This window comes from Astatotilapia calliptera, chromosome 1 (assembly GCF_964374335.1).
Source record: "Astatotilapia calliptera chromosome 1, fAstCal68.1, whole genome shotgun sequence".
In the NCBI taxonomy this organism is placed as follows: Eukaryota; Metazoa; Chordata; class Actinopteri; order Cichliformes; family Cichlidae; genus Astatotilapia; species Astatotilapia calliptera.
The window spans coordinates 1,000,184-1,019,906 of record NC_137422.1 but is presented as its reverse complement, the minus strand read 5'-3'; the positions used below and the strand labels follow the sequence as shown (position 1 = coordinate 1,019,906).

At 41.2% G+C, this 19,723-nt stretch overlaps 1 protein-coding gene across 3 annotated transcripts; it reads left to right on the top strand.

Annotated features, from left to right (window-relative positions):
• The first annotated feature begins 1,806 nt into the window (after positions 1-1,806).
• minar1 (membrane integral NOTCH2 associated receptor 1) lies at positions 1,807-18,860 on the top strand. Of its 3 annotated transcripts, none has more exons than XM_026183781.2 (5): positions 1,807-2,217; positions 4,977-5,862; positions 7,176-8,630; positions 13,801-14,064; positions 15,786-18,860. In XM_026183781.2, the coding sequence occupies exons 2-5, from the start codon at positions 5,032-5,034 to the stop codon at positions 15,981-15,983; spliced, it is 2,748 nt and encodes a 915-aa protein (XP_026039566.1). In that variant the 5' UTR covers positions 1,807-2,217; positions 4,977-5,031; the 3' UTR covers positions 15,984-18,860. The 3 variants fall into 3 exon arrangements, with proteins under 3 accessions (XP_026039566.1, XP_026039396.1, XP_026039647.1); XM_026183611.2 differs by having other exon boundaries at positions 1,807-2,227; XM_026183862.2 differs by lacking the exons at positions 13,801-14,064; positions 15,786-18,860 and adding an exon at positions 9,037-11,028 and having other exon boundaries at positions 1,807-2,227.
• Positions 18,861-19,723: the final 863 nt, after the last annotated feature.

Genomic DNA, 19,723 nt, shown 5'->3' with positions numbered 1-19,723 from the left:
CAGTCTTTGTAATTCTTTAATTATTGTTGTTCATGTTTTTGGGTTTCTTTAGTTCTCAGTGATCTTAGTTGTGTTATCTCAGCCTGTGTTTGAGTCTGTGTTGTTTACCTCCTGTACACAAGGATGAATTATTGATCCATTAATTAATTAATTTCACAAAAAAGAATTAAACTCTCAATGAAAACCTCGTTTCAAAAACCATTTTCCGATTTCCAAAATCGTTTTTTCAAAATAGGTAAATGGATTTTTTATTTTTATTTTTTTAAGAATAGCTGTCAGTTCTCCTATTCTTTATATCACTGCCCTCTGCCAAGACCGGAGATGGCACTACTGATTTAAGTTAATTTATTTAATATGTGAGTGCATAGATTCATAAATGATGATCAAAGACAATGTGTGGTTTTATTTTATGTTTTTACATGATGCTTGTCTTTATTTCTTCAGTTTGAAAAGTAATACTCAAAAGTTGGATGATGAATTCATCAAAACCCAGCCAAATCCCAACAAAGTATACTAAATGTCACTGAATGTCAGGTATATTCCAGTCAGTACAGTTTAAGCATTCACTGCACCTACAGTGCTGTGAAATATACAGTAAATGATGTGGAAGAAATTTTCACAGAGATCATAAAGTAATTAAATCAAGTAGTAATTAAGTAATTAAATCACAGCTCATAGTTTGGTTGTTTATTTTCAAATGTTTTTTTCTGTCTGTTGGTCTGTTTGATGACAATTTGGACTCCTCTGGGAGATGAGGACACACCCACATTTGTGTCATACCGCAGTCATGTTGTCCTCCATAAATAGCAAAAAGCTTAAATAAATAGATGATTTTATGCTTACTGACATCTTAAAAGGTACAAACTAATTTAAATAAAGAGAATTCAGAGAAAGTAAAAATATTTGTACATTTATAAATACTTCAAATATAGAACAAGAACTTTAGTTTTTAACATTACGTGCTAATCAAACCCTAATGTCGATCACTGCACGGCACAAAATACATATTATTTATTTTCCTGTTCAAGCATGCTTCATGTTTATTGGTTATGTACAATGGTTTTACTGGACCAGCCCACTGCAGATCAAATGTACACTGCATATGGTTAAGGAACAAAAGTTAGTCACACACTGATTTAAAATCAAAGCAAAAAATCAAAACAGCAACAAACAACCTAAACGCACTATTTCTCAATAATAATGAGATACGTATGACACTTTTGTTTGTATAATGATTCATTTTTCTACACTGATTACTGGTCAGCAGTCACAGATGTCAAGTGTAGCATCCTGTGAAATAATAGCGCGTGTGAGATCGCAGACGGCATATTGTGTCGGATGCTAAGTGTAGTTACATCATTCTGAGTAGAAACAAAGAACCGCAGCGACCCCGCAGCATCACCCAGTCTGTGAACGGAAATACGACTCTCCGCCTTCAAAATAAATGCCCGCATCTTTTCAACGCGGTTCTTCGGGTGCTACATTACATGTCAAAGCGATGTTGTTACTGCAAAACAACATGAAGGAAGCGATTAAATACTGTAACGATGGGTGTCTGGCAGATAAAATCTGCTCTAATTAAGCAAAGTTCAACTGAAATGCAAACAAACAAATAGATGAATGCATTAAAAACACTGATGACGTTGCTGGAAAGCAATAAGATAAATCAAACTGCTGATGCAATTCTTGCTGCTGATCAGAATTGTTGCTTCTAAGTGAAAACGTGTTTTTGTGTTTGTGTTACTTCTCAAGCTTTTCCTCTGAAAGCGGAAATCAGTGCTGTTGGTGTCCAGTTAATTTGATAGTACTCAGGCTTCGCACAGCAGGCAGTTTGAATTTCCACCCAGGCCCTTCGCGACAGACCCACAGCTGTAGTCAGCAGTAAACCAGGAGGGAAAACGTAGGTCAATGGATTCACTACAGCCCGCTCTGCGTGGGCAGGAGCGTGGATCCGTGTTTAACGTTTAAACCAACCGGGACACTAAATGTCATTGTGTTCACAGTTCGCTGTGGTCATGCGTGTGGGTTTGGTTTGCTCCTCTGTAGGCTGGCGGATAATGTAACGGGCTGAAGGCGTTTTTGGATGCTGCGGGGTGCGCGCTGCGGATTCACATCCAGATGATCCTCCATTCATTTTCCCGTTTTTTGGCTCTAACGAGCGCCGTGCCGTTTCGATCCCGCACCCAGCTGATCAGATGATTCTCAGCTCTGTTCACAGTGAGTCCGTGTAAGTGATTTTTGTACAAATACAACCAGGGGCGGATCTAAAGAAATTTTCTTAGGGTGGCATAGGAATCAAATGGGGTGGCAAAATCAAAGCAATTTCTTTACATACATTCTGTAATATGCATTATATATGGTTAAAATACGTCAAACGCAGTAAATGTACACGTTTCGTAGGTTCTTATTTTCTTTAGCCCAAACAAATGGAAAATATCTGTTACATAAAACAAGTGAATGTAGATTTCATGTACTGTATAGCCTGTGTAATAAATAAACATAGCCCAATAAGTACAAAATTCAGAAATCTACACAACATGAGGTGGTTTAGTTAAATTAGAAATAACCACGTGGTTACAAGGTTACATTTACACAAAATCTGCACTGTCATGAAAAGATTTTTCACCTGAAATTTAAACCTAATTTGTCATAATTTATTGAGGGCCAGGGTATAACTGGCCATTTTTGACTGCTTTTCATTTTACCTTTGTATTTCACTTTTAAAAATTATTTACCTTGTCTTGTGTGCTATCTTTTATTTCAGCACAATCTGAATTTACAGTTATGTTTTCACTGGCATACTGTCATAGTATAATATGGGCACAATAATCTAAAATCACACAAAAAACACAAAATCTGAGTAGAAGAAAGTTGTATTTTGTTACTGTAAAAGCCACAAACATGTTTAGCGAAAACTGTGAATTTTAAAAACTTATGCACAATTTTTGCATACAATAAAATTATAAACAACTATTTTTCTAAAGATGCAGCCAAGGCCTCTGTGTTTTCTGTACAACTATTTGAGCCTACTACTAAAACTAAAATTATACAAGTCAAATCGAATCAAATCACTTTTATTGTCACATCCCATGTGCAGGTACATTGGTACAGCACATGCAAGTGAAATTCTTGTGTGCGAGCTTCACAAGCAACAGAGTTGTGCAAAATACAATAATGTAAACAAGCAAATTACAAGAATGGCTACATCTGAAACTAATAAATATATGTACAATATATAATAGTGTATGCATTTCTGGATGTGTATACTAAATATTTTCCTACGTGTGTGTGTGTGTGTGTGTGTGTGTGTGTATACACATTTTTACAAATTAAATAGTAAAAAAAAATAAAATAAAATAATAATAATAATAATAAAATATATAAAATATACAGAGTTGAATATGTGCAAAACAAGTGGCATTTATATACAGTGTGGAGTGCATAATGTTGAAGTTCCAGTAGTGAAGCTGAGGTGTCTATGACGTGTTCAGCAGTCTGATGGCCTGGTGGAAGAAGCTGTCTCTCAGTCTGCTGGTACGGGACCGGATGCTGCAGAACCTCCTTCCTGATGGAAGCAGTCTGAACAGTTTATGGCTGGGGTGACTGGAGTCCTTGATGATCCTCCCCGCTTTCCTCAGGCACCGCTTCCTGTAGATGTCTTGGAGGGAGGGAAGCTCACCTCCAATTATCCGTTTAGAGCACCGCACTACTCGCTGGAGAGCTTTGCAGTTGTAGGCGGTGCTGTTGCCGTACCAGGTGGTGATGCATCCAGTGAGGATGCTCTCAATGGCACAGTGATAGAAGGTCCTGAGGATGCGGGGGCTCATGCCGAATCTTTTCAGTCTCCTGAGAAAGAAGAGGCGCTGCTGCGCCTTCTTCACTGTTTTGTGTCACAATAAGATGCCACACAAATTATTTGTGCCACTCCAAAAAATAGTTTCTGTCCACCACAAGACAGAGGAGCACATCACACTCCTGAAACCTGCAGGTATGACAACAGGAAGTGTATCACTCCTGTTTCCCACCTGGAGACAGCGTTTACACTGCAATCTGCCTTTGATGACTTTTTGGCAGCGACTGTGACATCCAGCAGTGCCCTCAGTGTCACACAAAACAAAACAATGACTACACTATACACTAACTGTACACTCCAAACACGCTAAATGTCACAAATCTCTCAAACCACACTGTTGATGTCTCCTCTTTCTCGCTCACTTGCTCTCACCATCGTCACTCCCAAAGCTCTCTCACCTTCCTAAGGTCGACATGGTACATTTTCCCACCAATAGGAAAGTAGTGACGTTTTGTTGTTGTTGTTCATGTTGTTGTTTTGTGCTGTCCTTAGAAAATGCAGTTTTTACAATTTCTTCTTGCACAAAACGTGACGATAGTATTCAGAAAAAAGCATTGTCTATATATATATAACTCTGTTTTCACATGGCGTATTAACACAATTTAAAAACTACTATATAGTTTGAAGTCTGAACTGTCAAAGGAAATTGAAATTGAAATGACGACTCAGTCAGTCTGCATCTTGTTGCTATGTCATGTGATTTGGAGGCGATGACGTGTCCGTAGACCCCAGAGGGTTAATACCGCACACCTTCATTCCATTTCTACAGTGTTGAAATCTAAAATCTCACTGCAATAGACAACACTGTCATATGCAAAACTACAATGGCACAAGGATGACAAGAGATTAGTTGCCACCGCAGTAGATCCGCCCCTGAATACAACTAAAAACGTGAAATGTTGATTTGTATTTATTGATTTTGACAGACATGTCACTATTGCTGTTATTGTCAGAATGTAGGTTATCGATTGGATGGGAAGGAATTGTGTTAACTTTTTCGTCCATTATATTCGTTGTTGTGACTGTGGCCTGTCTGCATTGTGTCTGTTTGATTCTGTTATGTGTCTTATTTCACAGAAAACCAGATTAGCACAGAATGAACATTTGACTGTGTTGTTTCCAGGTGTCAAGCCTCTCCTGAGGAAGAACCGATTCTTTCTTCCTGCCATCCAGCAGCCATGGACTCCCTCCCAGAGTATTCTCTGTTCCTGGTTCGGATCCTGGAAGAGTTGGACACCAAGCACACCACCATGTCCTACCAGGACCTGTGCAAGTCTCTGTGTGCTCGCTTTGACTTGGTGCACTTGGCCAAGCTCCGCAGCCTGCTCTTCCACACAGCCTGCCTGGACCCTGCCTTCCCAGCCACCCTCTTCAAGGACAAGATGCGCTGTTCCACTGAGGACCCGCTGTCCAAAAAGCTCATGGTTGCAGCGGACATTGTCACCATGTTCAATTTGATCCACATGAATGGAGGAATAGCCAAAGATAAGCTTCCTATAGTTCAAAGAGCCACGTTTCACAAGAGTCAGTCAGTGGAGTTCTGCAGGTCTGACAGTGATCACCTTAAGTATCAGGACTGTGACAGGGGGATTGGTTATGAGCACATGGATCACCCCAGGGAAGGGCGCCATCACCACCACTCTCAGCAGCATCCTGTGGCTCAGAACGCCCCTCCCTGTGCTAATTCCTCTGATTGCAACAGCCAGCAGCGCTTTCTTGTCTCCTCAGGACCAAACTTCCTCCTGGGCATAAGGAAAGACATGAAATGTAGAGCAGGCTCTCTGGACAAGCTGCATCATCTGCCTCAGTACTCTAGCAGCAGTCCACCATCACCACCTTGTGAAATGCAGAGCACCTACTTTCCTATGGACATAGACACCGAGTCCACCACTGACCAGGAGTCCCTGCAGAACATGGGACATCCAGAGCCCTTCTCTCTTCACACTTCCATCCAGAAGAGAAACGATTTTAAGAAGGATTTTCACAATTTTGTGGCTTTTTCACCACAGGTTTGTGTTTTTAGGGTGCTGTTGAAAGGAATTACTGAGACAGATGTCTATAGGGAGACGGCCAGGTGACATATGAGATGGTACACAAGTTTAGTAAACGAAATGGAAATTTGAGTTTCATTTGAGTTGAATAGTCTATTGGAGATTCATAATTTAAATATACTAAATTATACCCTAACCCGTGTTTGTAGACACACAAAAATGCACACAAACACGTAAACATATATGTAAAACATTTTTAAAAATTTGAAGGCAATGTTATGGGCATTTTATTTACGTCCTCTGAAATGCAGTGATGAAAAAAAAACAATAATACAAGGTTGTTAAAGTGTGACCCACAGGCCGGTGGCCTTGATCATGTGTTTTGCTGCTCACTAGTTTGATGGCCAAACAACACAATACTATGATATGACACCACAAGTATTTCTCCTCAACTTTGACTCTTCTGCTTTAGCAAAGTAAACATTCCTCACACTGACAAATACAGCTGGTGTCAGGAAATGTAACAGCCACCCAATGAAATATTCATTGTCACAAAAACAACAAGTGCTAACCTAAGCCTCCATTTTCTGAACAGACAAATTATAAAGAATATGCAAGTACTGAGTGAGTGCATTTTCCCCTTTGCGACCCTTAATCATATGCTGGCTCCCTGAACTGACCGTGTCGAAAATGTTTTGCTTCTTTTAGAATTGTGAACCAGTAAAGACAGACAGAAAGTGGGAGAGTGGGTGGACATGCAGCACAAGGCCACAGGTCATACACCTGGGCTGCTGCCCGCCGGTCATGTGGTTTCCTGCTCACCCACTGAGCTAAAGTGGCACCTTGTGTACAACACACACGAGAGTGTTTTAATATTTACTTATTTTCTCCCACTATTATCAATACCTGCTTTGATTTAGTGAATAATAGTGTTATCTTAATAATCTCACATCCCAAATATTCTAAACGAACTAAACATGAAAGATTCGATGTCCTGTCAATAACACACACACATAGTATAATAAAAATGTTTTGTATACGGTTTTGTACAGTTTATTGATACAGATGTTCCTGACACCTCTATTGTCTTGTAATTAAAGTTGATTGATGTGCTAAAAAATAGTAACATAATGGATGATGTGACTAGATTCTCTACACCGAAGATCAAATTAGTCCATTTGTATTTTATAAATCAGTTATTGCCCAGATTTCTCTGTAGTATTGTGTTATTTCATAATTCTAAACTTTCTTAATCCCCGAGTTATGATTGATAATTGCTGCATTTTTGTGCCTTTAAGCCAACTCCATCTTTGTCTTGGTTATTGTTGCAGGTCATCACCAGTGAGTGCAAACAGGGCAGTAAGGCTGCTGAAGGTTACCACAATAGGGAGTTACGTAAGCCTGCTACCTTCTTCAACCGTAGCTTCGAACTGCCCTACAGTAACCCCTACTTTGAACCGCCACTTAACTCCCCCCTACAGGACAGACGGAGGGTGAAGCACGAGAGCCTGGATGACTTACAGGTGTCAACTTATTTTGGTCCAACCACCGTCTCTGAGTGTGTTAGTAGCAAGAAGCACATTAACAAAGCAGGGAAACAGCCAGTATGGCCCATGAAGAGCCTCAGTCTCAACGCAGAAGAGGGCCCTCCTGTTTCAGAAAGGATTTTTCAAAGCAGCAGACCACTCAAAGAAAACCATCAGTGTAACATTATTACCACTGAGAGTGAGCAATATTTTCACACCCCGATGCAAAAGGTATCAGCGTCACCTGGCTTTGCAAAGAAAAGTACTGAAATAAAACCCAAGGATATATCACTGATGGGTAGGGGACCCGGAGGTCTGGACAATGGAGACGTAGCCAAAAGGTTTGGGGACAAAAATACGAAGAATGCATCCTTTCAAGAAGGGGAAAGCGCCTCTAGTGTTGGAACACAAACTGAGCGGATTGAACAGAAGAAGCTGAAAGAATACCAATCTAAGTATAACGACAGCGAAAGGCACGGTTTGAAACGCTCAGTTGAGGAGTGTGAGGTCATTAGTGATGACATAAGTGATATTTTTCGTTTTCTGGATGATATGAGTGTTTGTGACTCTCTGGGTGTTGTTCAGTCATCATGTTACAATAGTAATGGGTCTCTGTCTCAGGTAAAGTCAGAAGGTGACAGCTCCCCTGAATGCAACACAGTCAAATTAGCCAAGTCTAAGGTAGACCGCCTGTTCCATTCACTTGAAAACACTGATGATGAGCTCAAAACAAGTGTGTGTAAGCTTGTGAGGAGAATTGGTGAGATTGAGAAGAAGTTGGAGTCTTTGTCGGGGGTTCGCAGTGAAATATCCCAGGTACTTTCCAAGCTCAACAAACTGGATGAAAAGATCCAGGAGCCTGAGGCCAATGGGAGGCACGGGGAGAAAGCATCATCATCATCATCCAGGTCCAATGCCACACCGACAAAGGCTCAACCCTACCCACATCCACATTTCAACAGTACTGCTCTTTCACCCCATGTTTACCAGTGCAACACCACTGGTCACAATGTGAAAACAGACAATGGATATGTCGGAGAGTGGTGTTGCTCAGATGGGAGTAATAGCAACACTCTTGGGATTAAGGCTGTGAAGAAAGGCATGCTATTCAGAAGGTCTTCCTGTTCACTCAACGAGGAGCCCATGGCTACCGAGTCGAAGGTTGCTAGCATAACCAACTCTCTACAGGACCGGGGGACTGTGTCCTACTCCTGTCACCCTGAGGACAGAGACAAGGATAGGCATCGGAAGGTTAAAGAGGTATGTGTGTGTGTGTGTTTGTATAAAGAAACACAAATTCAGTAACAAGAATTTTGCATGGCACTTGTAGATTTTATGGAATCATTTTACATTGTATTCACAAAGCATGAGAGAGTTTTTAAAGGGAAACAATCTGGAATGTATATTGTGTCCTGGAGTTATCACTTGTATGATCAGACGAGATATCGGGGCAGTAGGTTTATAAGTATAACTGCTGATATTCGTCTACTTAACTAAATGCACATTCTTATTTGTATCTGTCATTCTTCTTGTGAAGGTGATGTTAGATCATGCATTATGCTGAACTGGAGTTAGTATAAGAAACCAGTCATTGTTTTAGTCTTGGCTGCATTTTGGTCACCTTAACAAGCTTGTGTGTTGTGTCTTACTGGTGACCCTGGTGTAGAAACATCTGATTGGCCTGGACAGACCTCTAACTGATGGAACACCTTTGGCATGAGTCAGAGCAGAGACCGTGAGTCAGGCCTTCTTATCCAACATCAGGCCCAGGATCCTCCAGCAGTCACCAAGCTCAGCCACCAGGCCACAACCAGGCTTCAATAGCCCAGGACCAGGCTTCCTTATTAGCCTCCAGCCATTTTTGCAGAAGACAGACTGTCTAGGGTTGTGGACAGTGAATGCTCCTACTTTTCCCTTCACAAAGCACCTTATGTTTTGCTCCTGTGCCTTGTCATTTGCACATTATCAACTGATTGGCGTCACAAACCAACAAGGTCGGCTAATATCAACAATCTGCTTGACATTCTCAAGTAACACACTTTTGTGGTGTCCGACTAGCGTAACAATCAAAAGGGGAAAGGTTTCTATTGCTTCCCTCTAGTGCTGACACATCTAGCATTCCTTAACAACTGTGAATTGTGGAAGCCAACTGTCAACTTCCTGCTAAGCAACAACTAAACAGGTTAACTGTGTTTGTTTATATCTTAATTGAGCAAAGATGGGTACAGTCTCTGAGGATGAGATTGAGGGGATTAAGAAATCTCTATGTTGTATGTCAGGAGAGTTTTCTAATATCTCCAAACAACAGAAGTTGCTATTGCAGTATGAATGACTTAATAGTAAGTGGAATACAGAACGTATGGCAGAGCTGCAGAGGAAGAAGCTGGCATCTCTCAGCTCTGGGTACTTCTTGAGCTTCTCATGTTCCTTTTTCCTGATGTTGCTATCACTCAGGATAGCTACATCGATCACTGTCTTCCTCAGCTTGTTCACCATTACAATGTCCAGTTGGTTAGCCATCACCAGTTTGTGTCTGTATCTGTAGTCTCACCTGATCTTAGCTCTGTCATTCTCAACCACACTAGAGGACGTGTCCCATTTTGACCTTGACTTCCAGGAAACACCACAGATGTTCCTGTATATTATTTTGGCCACCCAGTTATGTTGCACATCTTTGGGGTCTTGCCTGGTGTGGTAGACCCCAGCCTCTGTGGATCTTGTGTTTAGAGCCTGTTCCTGTGCTGCCATGATCAGTGTCTCTTAGCTGTCTTTCAGTCCATCCTCGTCCAGCCACTTGATGTCAGTGTCTTCTGTCTCCACCTTTGGCCAGCTGATTATCTGATCACTGGCAAGGTGTAGGTACTATGATATGGTGATGTGATATGTTACTATGAAGTCTTTAACATTAGATGTGGCCTCATTATTCAAGAATTTGTATGAGGAGAAACATTTTAAATTCGATTTTGGATTTAACAGGTAGCCAATAAAGAGAAGCCAGCATTAGAGACATTTGCTCTCTTTCCTGTCACTGTCAGTACTTTGCCTGCAGCATTTCAAATCACCTGAAAGGTTTTCATATAGCCTCGAATTCTCCCATGAAGGTTTTTCAGCTTCACTCTGAGTTAGGATGTTTTTTTAATTTTAGAGATATTGCACAAATACAAGAAAGCAACCCCACATATTCGTTTAATGTGCACATTGAAGGACATATCCTGGTTAAAAAATGACTCCAAGATTCCTCACAGTGCTGCTGCAGAGTAAGGTAATGCCACCGTAGCTCGTTAGAACGTGTATGCTTTACTGTTTCTGTTCTATAATTTGGAAACTAAGAATTGGGAAACTTTTCTGATATACTATTTCTTCTGATTATCAGTTTGGCTGATTTACAAGTACTCTTTCAAGAATCTTTGAGATTTTTTGAGAAAGGAAGGTTAGAGATTGGTCTATAATCAGCTAAGACACTGGGTCAAGTGATGGCTTTTTATGCAAGGATGAGAGGTGAAACGTCTTCAAGCAACTTAAAGAAGTCCAGACGCTTTTCTTTGCAAGCTCCTTTGACTACGATGACCTGGATGACTGAGAACCTTCACAGACACTTTTTATGCAATGGTTTACTGCCAGCTTAAAAGCCTGTAGTATGCAGCCTGTTAATCAGAATCAGAATCAGAATACTTTATTGATCCCTGGGGGAAATTATTTTTTGTTACAGTGCTCCATTTTAAACCAACATTAAGACAAGACAGACAATACGCTAACTAAGAATAGTACAATATATACATATATATACATACATACATACATAAGTCACTCATAAATAAATAGTTGGAAAAGAAACATGTGTAGTTGTAGCAGCAAACAGTGTGTTAAGTGGATGCGTTGTACAGGGAGATGGCCACAGGCAGGAATGATTTCCTGTGTCGTTCAGTGGTGCATCATGGGTAATCTCAGTCTCTCACTGAACGAGCTCCTGTGACTGACCAGCATGTCATGGAGTGGGTGGGAGGTGTTATCCAACATTGTCTTTATCTTGGACAGCATCCGCCTCTCCGACACCACCTTGAGGGAGTCCAGCTCCATCCCCACAACATTGCTGGCCTTACGGATCAGTTTATTAAGTCTGTTGGCATCTGCGACCCTCAGCCTGCTCCCCCAGCATGCAACAGCATAGAGGATCGCACTGGCCACAACAGACTCATAGAAAATCCTCAGCATTTTCTGGCAGATGTTGAAGGACCTCAGTCGCCTCAAAAAATAGAGACGACTCTGGCCCTTCCTGTAAAGTGCTGTGGTGTTTTTAGCCCAGTCCAGTTTATTGTCAATGTGTACTCCAAGGTATTTATAGTCCTCCACAATGTCAACACTGACCCCCTGGATTGAAACAGGGGTCAAGTGTTTCCTGGTCTTCCTGAAGTCCACGATCAGTTCCTTGGTCTTTGCCACGTTGAGCTGCAGATGATTCTGCTCACACCACGTGACAAAGGAGTCGACCACAGCCCGGTACTCTGTCTCATCATCCCTGCTGATGCATCCAACCACCGCAGAGTCATCAGAAAACTTCTGAAGATGGCAGGTCTCTGTGCAGTGGCTGAAGTCTGTGGTGTAGAGGGTGAAGAGGAAGGGGGAGAGGACAGTCCCCTGTGGTGCCCCTGTGTTGCTGATCACCTTGTCAGACACACACTGTGGGAGACGTACATATTGTGGTCTTCCTGTCAGGTAATCAACAATCCAGGACACCAGAGAAGCATCCACCTGCATCGCTGCTAACTTATCACCCAGGAGGGTCGGCCTGATGGTGTTGAAAGCACTGGAAAAGTCAAAAAACATGACCCTCACAGTGCTCGCCGGCTGGTCCAGATGGGTGTAGACACGATTGAGCAGGTAGATGATGGCGTCCTCAGTTCCGAGACGAGGCTGATAAGCGAACTGAAGGGGATCCAGATGTGGTCTTACTATGGGTCGCAGCTGGTCCAGGATGAGCCTTTCCAGGGTCTTCATGATGTGGGAGGTCAATGCCACGGGCCTGTAATCCTGGGGGCCACTGGGACGTGGCGTCTTTGGTACAGGGACGAGGCATGATGTCTTCCACATCACCGGGACCCTCTGCAGACTCAGACTCAGCATAAACAGTTTATGAAAGACTCCACACAGCTGGGGGGCACAGGCCTTGAGGACAAGGGGACTCACTCCGTCTGGTCCAGCAGACTTGCCTGAGTGAAGTCACCTCATTTGCATCTCAACCTGGTATTGAGTGAAGGTGATGGGTGGGGGAGGGGTGTCAGGAATCTCACAGGAGGCAACATGTGAAGAGAGAGGCTGGCACAGTGGTGTGGCTCTGGATTCCAGGCTGACTGCAGGTGAGGTTGTGGGGGTAATAGAGATAGACTAATCATATTCAAAACTGAAGTATTCATTTTTGTAGGATTCATATTATTGCATTACTTCTAGGCTAGACTACTGTAATTTGTTATTATGAGGACGTCCAAAAAACTCCCTGAAAAGCCTTCAGCTGATCCAAAATGCTGCAGCAAGAGTCCTGACAGGGACTAGAAAGAGAGAGCAGATTCCTCCTGTGTTGGCTTCCCTTCATTGGCTTCCTGTTAAATCCAGAATACAATTTAAAGTTCTTCTCATCGGCTGGGGGATGTGTGTAAGTATTGCTGTTCAGCAGTGGGGTGTTTGTGTCACGTCCCCCACCCAACAGCACTCTAGTTTTCATACAGTAATAGTCATCCCGTATATACACTCACACTCCACAGCACACTGTGTCACACTCTGCCAGGTGCGGGGGTCTACAGGTCGTTTGTGGGGCGCTGTGGCTGCGTCCTGGCTTGCTGTTTCAGAGGGACGTCTCCTTACCGCACCGCCGGGGGGATTGTCAGTGTGTGCGTGTGTGTCTTTGTGTGTCATTAGTGGGTTCGTGGGTATTATTAGTCCTTTATTCAGCCAGGTAAAAATCTCATTGAGATCTAATTTCCAAGAGAGACCTGGAATCAGGTGTTTCTTGGGTGTGTGTGTGTGTGTGTGTGTGTGTGTGTGTGTGTGTGTGTGTAGCTGGGTTTTTCCTTTCCACTGTTACTAAGCACTTGCTCAAAGGGGGATCAAGTGATTGTTGGGGTTTTCTGTTGTCTTTGTATTATCGTGGGGTCATGACCGTGCAGTATAAAGCACCATGAGGTGATTTGGTGCTTTATAAATAAAATTGAATTTAATTGAAAAGTGAATAGGACTTTTCTGAGCATTCTTGTAGCAATGGTGTCTAAAAATCGATCATTTGGAGGGAGTGAATATTGAAGTTAACTCAGGAACAAGTTTAAAAGAACATAAGTAGTGCTGAAAGTATCTGGACGTAATGATATATCTGTGAGATGGTTGTAAATATTTCTCTGCGGTGATTAAAATCTGCTGTGTTTATCCTTCGCTGTTTTCTTAGACAGATCGAAAGCGTCAATATGAGCTTCCCCAAGTGCAACGACTCCAAAAACAATCAAAGGATTCCTACCTGACTGAGCAGGTTTTTTCACCGCATCACTTCAACCCTTCTGTCAAGGCCCATATGAAAGACAGCTCTCTGTACGCTGATGTAAGGCTCACCAGTCCATCAGCTGGGATACGTGGCCAGCCATCCTGGACCATTGAGGAATACAAACGCAATTCAGGAAAGAAGGAAAAGCAGCTCACTGCTCTTGACCTGCAGGTACAGTTCTGGGCTCTGCATACATATTGCATATTATGAAATGTCGAGCAACTTAATTTCTGAACCATACCCTAGTCATGCTGCTGTAGATTCAGGCTTCTGGGGGTCCTTCTATGATCCACTGAGCATTTTTTTCTCCACTCACCTCTTGTCACTCATTAAATTCTGTCTTCTATCTCATATAGTTTGTGTTTTACATACTTATCACTTAAAATCTTCACAAAAATATGCATGTATTATTGAAACCATTTCACTTCAATCCCACCAAAAGCAACAAGAAGTAGTGGGTAATGAAATCTGTTGGAGTATCTAATTGTTGTTTTGTTTCGTAATACAATCACACAATGATATTGTCCAAAAGGAGCCAAGAATCCATCCTGGCCATTTATATTCAGCACCAAGTCCCAAAAAGTTGATTGTGTTCATCTGGATGTAGCGTTTCCAGAAACATTTGGTCACTCATCAACTGACTTCTTCAGTCTTCAGCACCAAGGACAGTACTTTGACAAATAAATAAATTAAGACCATACACGAGGAGGTCTTGCAACTTTGGACGTATAGAGGGGCACACTTAAGGCAGCTATTACTCCAACCCGAGATACAATCCTTGTCATAGTTAATACAGTGTTTTTTTATCGTACCCAGGGGTGACCCAGAAAAAGAGGTGTGTGCTGTGCTTTGAACAGGCAAAAATTGATTTGTTCCGTGCGATTACCAGAAAGGGGGAGAGTGACTGTCATTTTTAGCATCTACGTGGATGTTAAAATCACCCACAATAATTGTTTTAACTGAGCTGAGCACTAAATCAGATAAAAAGTCTGAGAAATCAGACAAACTCTGTGTAAGGCCGAGGTGGACGAGTACAGGGAAGTGCAGTAGTCCTGTTCCAGTCAGGCAGCCATTTATTTTGCTCCTTCGTCCAAAGGAAGGCTGCTTGGGTGGTCTTCCAGAGTGGATGTTGGTAACATATGGAGGCCTCAAAAGGTAGCAGACCAGTTGACCAGCAGGTCATGCAGTTTTGGGTGTATTCCAACCAGGCAAGCTGCATGGTCCGGTTGGAATTCCAGCTCCTGATTGACCTATTTAATTAGCAATGGGTGGTGAATTTAAATGTATGGTAATGACAGATAATTTTGATATCAGACATAGTTTATCTCCCCACAAACACACAGTTTTAAAATAAAACTTTTTTTCCTGCTCATTTGATAACAATTCCCCACTTTCACTCACTTACACTAACAGACACACACGCATGCACAGACACACATGCATGCGCACACACAAACACACGCATACACACACAACAGATATTCTGGTTATTCATTTGAAATTCTTGAGTTTAGACATTTAAAATACATAATTTCACTCTGTAAGTAATTTAAAGAATATGAGCTTTTCACTATTCATTCAGACGTTTATAGTAATAAGCCTATTGGAAGCTCTGGATACCAGGATGATTGAATTAGAGACTCATCTGAAAGCCTGATGCTCAGCCTCCTCCGCCCCAGCTTTGCTACCACCGATGGTACACCTGGACCTCACACAGAGTTTCTGTCTGACTTCTCACCCACAATAAAACAATTATTGTGGGTGATTTTAACATCCATGCAGATGCTAAAAATAACAGCCTCAACACAGCATTTAATTAAAAAATGTTTTTTTTAAAAGCCAAATGGAAAACATCCCTAATTGTTATTTATAGTCTTTGTGTCTTTCATCAGACCCAGGAGTCGTTAAACCCCAATAATCTGGAGTACTGGATGGAGGACATCTACACCCCAGGCTATGACTCGTTGCTCAAGAGGAAAGAGGCAGAATTTAGGAGGGCCAAGGCGTGTAAGATTGGAGCACTGATTGCAGCTGCTACTTGCACTGTGATCCTGGTTATTGTTGTTCCAATTTGCACCATGAAATCATGAATAAATGAGAAAGGTGGTAGCCATGCACAATGGATGTTATACTTCTACCTGTAGGTGTTTTCTTTTTGTGGACCAGTAAGTGCAAAGCAAACTGAGTGACAGCATGAGAATGTACGACTTTACATTGTTTTTTTTGTTTTTATGGTGTTTACATCTGGGAGTATTGCCAATGTAGAAATATTAAGGTTATAAAATCAGCAAGTGCATAATATCTATCTATCTATCTGTCTATCTATTAGGGGTGCAACGATACTCGTATTGATATTGAACCGTTCGATACAGTGCTTTCGGTTCGGTACGCATATGTATCGAACAATACAACATTTTTAATTTATTTTATCAACTTTTCTTCGGACGATGCTGTCTGTGTTCAGCGCTCAGTGGATCTGCGTTCGACTACTCTGCCTAGACTGTCGAGCACAGATTCACTGAGCGCAGGGCAAGCTAGCAAGACAGAAGCTAAGCTCGTTGCAACATGGCAAATTGAACCTCCCCCACCCTCATTCAGATCTGGCGTTTGGAACTATTTTGGTCTTCATGTGACGTATGACCCTGAAGGTAAGCGAGTCATGAACTAAAGTAAAACAGTATGTTGGATGTGCCACGCAATGCTCAATTACATGGGTGGGAGCTAGTGCGTTAGCGCAGTTAGCTCGTTCACGTGTTGACGCCATCCAGCCCCACACACGGGGCGATCCGTGGTAGCTCGTTAACAGAGATTTGCCGTGTTGTGGCGTTAAGGTCATTTCAACGAGATTAACGCTGACAGCACTAGTGGGAACACAACGAATATGACTGCACATTTACTCCGACATCATCCTAGTGCAAAGACAAGTGGAAGCAGACAAAAACAACAAGCACGCATGCTACAAACTTTAGCCGAGTCGTTTAGACAGCCGTTAGCACAGGATTCTCCTTATGGGGACCTGATATGTTTAATATGCTGCTGAGAATATAGCCCAGAAGAAGCGTATAGTATAGCTTTTATTTTGAAAGAGCCATTTCTCTGTAATAAACTCTCTTTTCCAAAGATGAGGGATTCCTCAATCAGATAGTTTTTTTTTTTTTATTTTGTTGTTTCAGCAACATTAAATTTAAAAACTGTACTTTTGAGTTAAAATATATATTTATAATTTTAATAAATGACAAATTAAAAAAGCATGAACATTTTCTTGTATCGAAAAAATTTCGAACCGTGACACCAAAGTATTGAACCGAACCGTGAATTTTGTGTATCGTTGCACCCCTACTATCTATCTATCTATCTATCTATCTATCTATCTATTTTAACAATTCTAGTTCATTGTAATGCTAGATGGAAGGTAGTTGATGTAATTGTCCATCTTAAACAACTACAGCACATGATAACAAAACTGTTGTAATTTTAGCCAACATATAGCAACTTATGATAGGGTATATATTTTTTATTTTTCATATGATTACTGTACTTTATTTTGTTCAAAGTTATTTTTTGATTAATTATCTAGTTGTGAGAATTTATCTTTATCAATAAAAACAAGCATTTTGAGTAATGACATTTATGCTACACATTTTTCTAAATAGAAATATGTATGTCCTTTAGCCTAAGTACAGTTATACTCCAAAGTAGATGTATGACTATGTACAGTATGACTGTACAGCCAATGTGAATGTATTGATAACTTTTAGCCTACTTGTGAAGAATGAGAATTACATTTGAATGTTGCTGCAGTCTCCTCCTCTTTTTCTGAATTGTAACCAGCCAAAAGCACATGTCCTTTAAATAAAAAAGAAACTGTGGCTTTGTTCATTTCTTTGCAGGCATTTGTTCAGTGAATATTTCTACATCAGTGTCCTAGCTAGCGAACTCACCTAAGAGGATTAAATGGGCTGGACAATTAACTGGACCAGCTTCTTTAGTGAAGCCAAATGTGTAAACAGAACAGAACAGCTGTAATGTTGTAGTCCAATGAGCTGTGTAGGTGCTCATTGGACTACAACATTGCATTACAGATTTTCAACTTATTGAACAGTTGAAAATCTAGCAGAACATTAGTTCTGCTAGATTTTCAACTGAAACAATTCACATACATTCGCTAATCTGTTCCAACTTCCTATCCAACTGATCTCCACTCAGTGTCTTAGACCCAAGCTATTCTGCCAGATACATGTTACTACAGATGAAATTATCAGTCTACTTTTGACTTTACACTTTTTTTAATTCTGTACATTCTGTTCATTTAATTTATTGTAAATATGTAAAATATTAGTCATTTATTACACAAATGGATTAATAATGAATGCATTCCAATGCAATACCCTCACATTTGTTTGAAACTATAAACTTAATTTGAATGTTATCCACCCGTTGAATGGCTTTTTCCACGGCCTCTAAAAGTAGCCATACGGGCAGACAGATAATATATTACTGCACAATATGTGCTGAAATGTCCATACTGCGCGCCATGATAGCAACTTTTACAGTTTCATTGACACTTTCAGTAAAATATGAAAAGAAAAAACTATTTATTTTTACTTAGAGACACAAAATGAACATATCCAGTATTCATGTTCTGTATAGGTGTTTACTCAACAGACCCCTCTGGCTAACTGGCTTTACTTTTGTCAGTGATCAGGACATCAGTTTCCCCATTCTTAAATACTTCTAAATAAATGGTTGTGTTTTAGATCCTCAATGCAAACCATATCAATCTGCTGGAAACCCAGCTCTAAGCAGGCACCCACTGTGTCGTGTTTCTCTCTCCTTTTACTATCTATTGCTTTGAACTCGGAGCTGCAGTAAACTGTGAAAGTCTGTAAATATTGTTGAGATTTGAACCAGCTTGAAGTGTTAATTGAAAAATTATTGTAATAAAAACAAATTCTTCTGACTGTTAATGGATCTGTGTTTTTCTTATTCCTACACTGCATTCATACCCGAGAACACTTCGCCACTAAAGAGGAAATTCTTCTCAAAAGCAAATTATCCCTCCTGTCAAAATGGCGTGCTTCCACCAACACAATTACACAGCCTTTACTCGTCTTTTAAATTGTGCTGAGGCAGAACTGTCAAAGTTGAATTGCACAGGATGCTGTACTGTAGTAATGTGAGACCCACTGGGAATCTTGGCCATACTGAACATACTCACCAAAAAACATTTCTGTCACTAATTTTCACCAACAGTCTTCTGCCAGGCAGCTTTAAACATAACAACATATGATCTGGACAGTCTACAGCTTTATACTGATGAGTGTTTTGAGTGCGTCATCATGGGGAAACCAAACAAGACAGAGACTCCCTCCAAAAGAACAGGTACTCCATCCACAAAGAAAAGCCCCCAGGAAGACTCCCTGGAACTGGTCTCTCTCCACAGACAGTGACATGGTCGATATTTTGGAATCTATAGATAAAAACCTGTTCAGCTTTGACACAAACCCAGACCACAGCCAGGAACTGAGAGGAAGGGACTTCAACGACCAGTTTCCTAAGGGGATCCTGGAGCAACGCACGGTCCTGATTTGAAATAAGTTGTCCAAGGAGGCTCTCATGATGTCATTGCAGTTGATACGCTATATGTTAAAGTCAACTTTATCGTGACCAGAACACCGCTCCATGGCTGTGCTGATCCTGTGTCGAACGCCTTTTTCTAATTCTCTCTTCGTGTCTATTATAGACATATCTGCCTTTTCCTGTTGTTATTGCTGTTGATTTGAGATCATTTCAGACGTATTCTTGGGTGGCTGGACTGTGTGAGTTATTG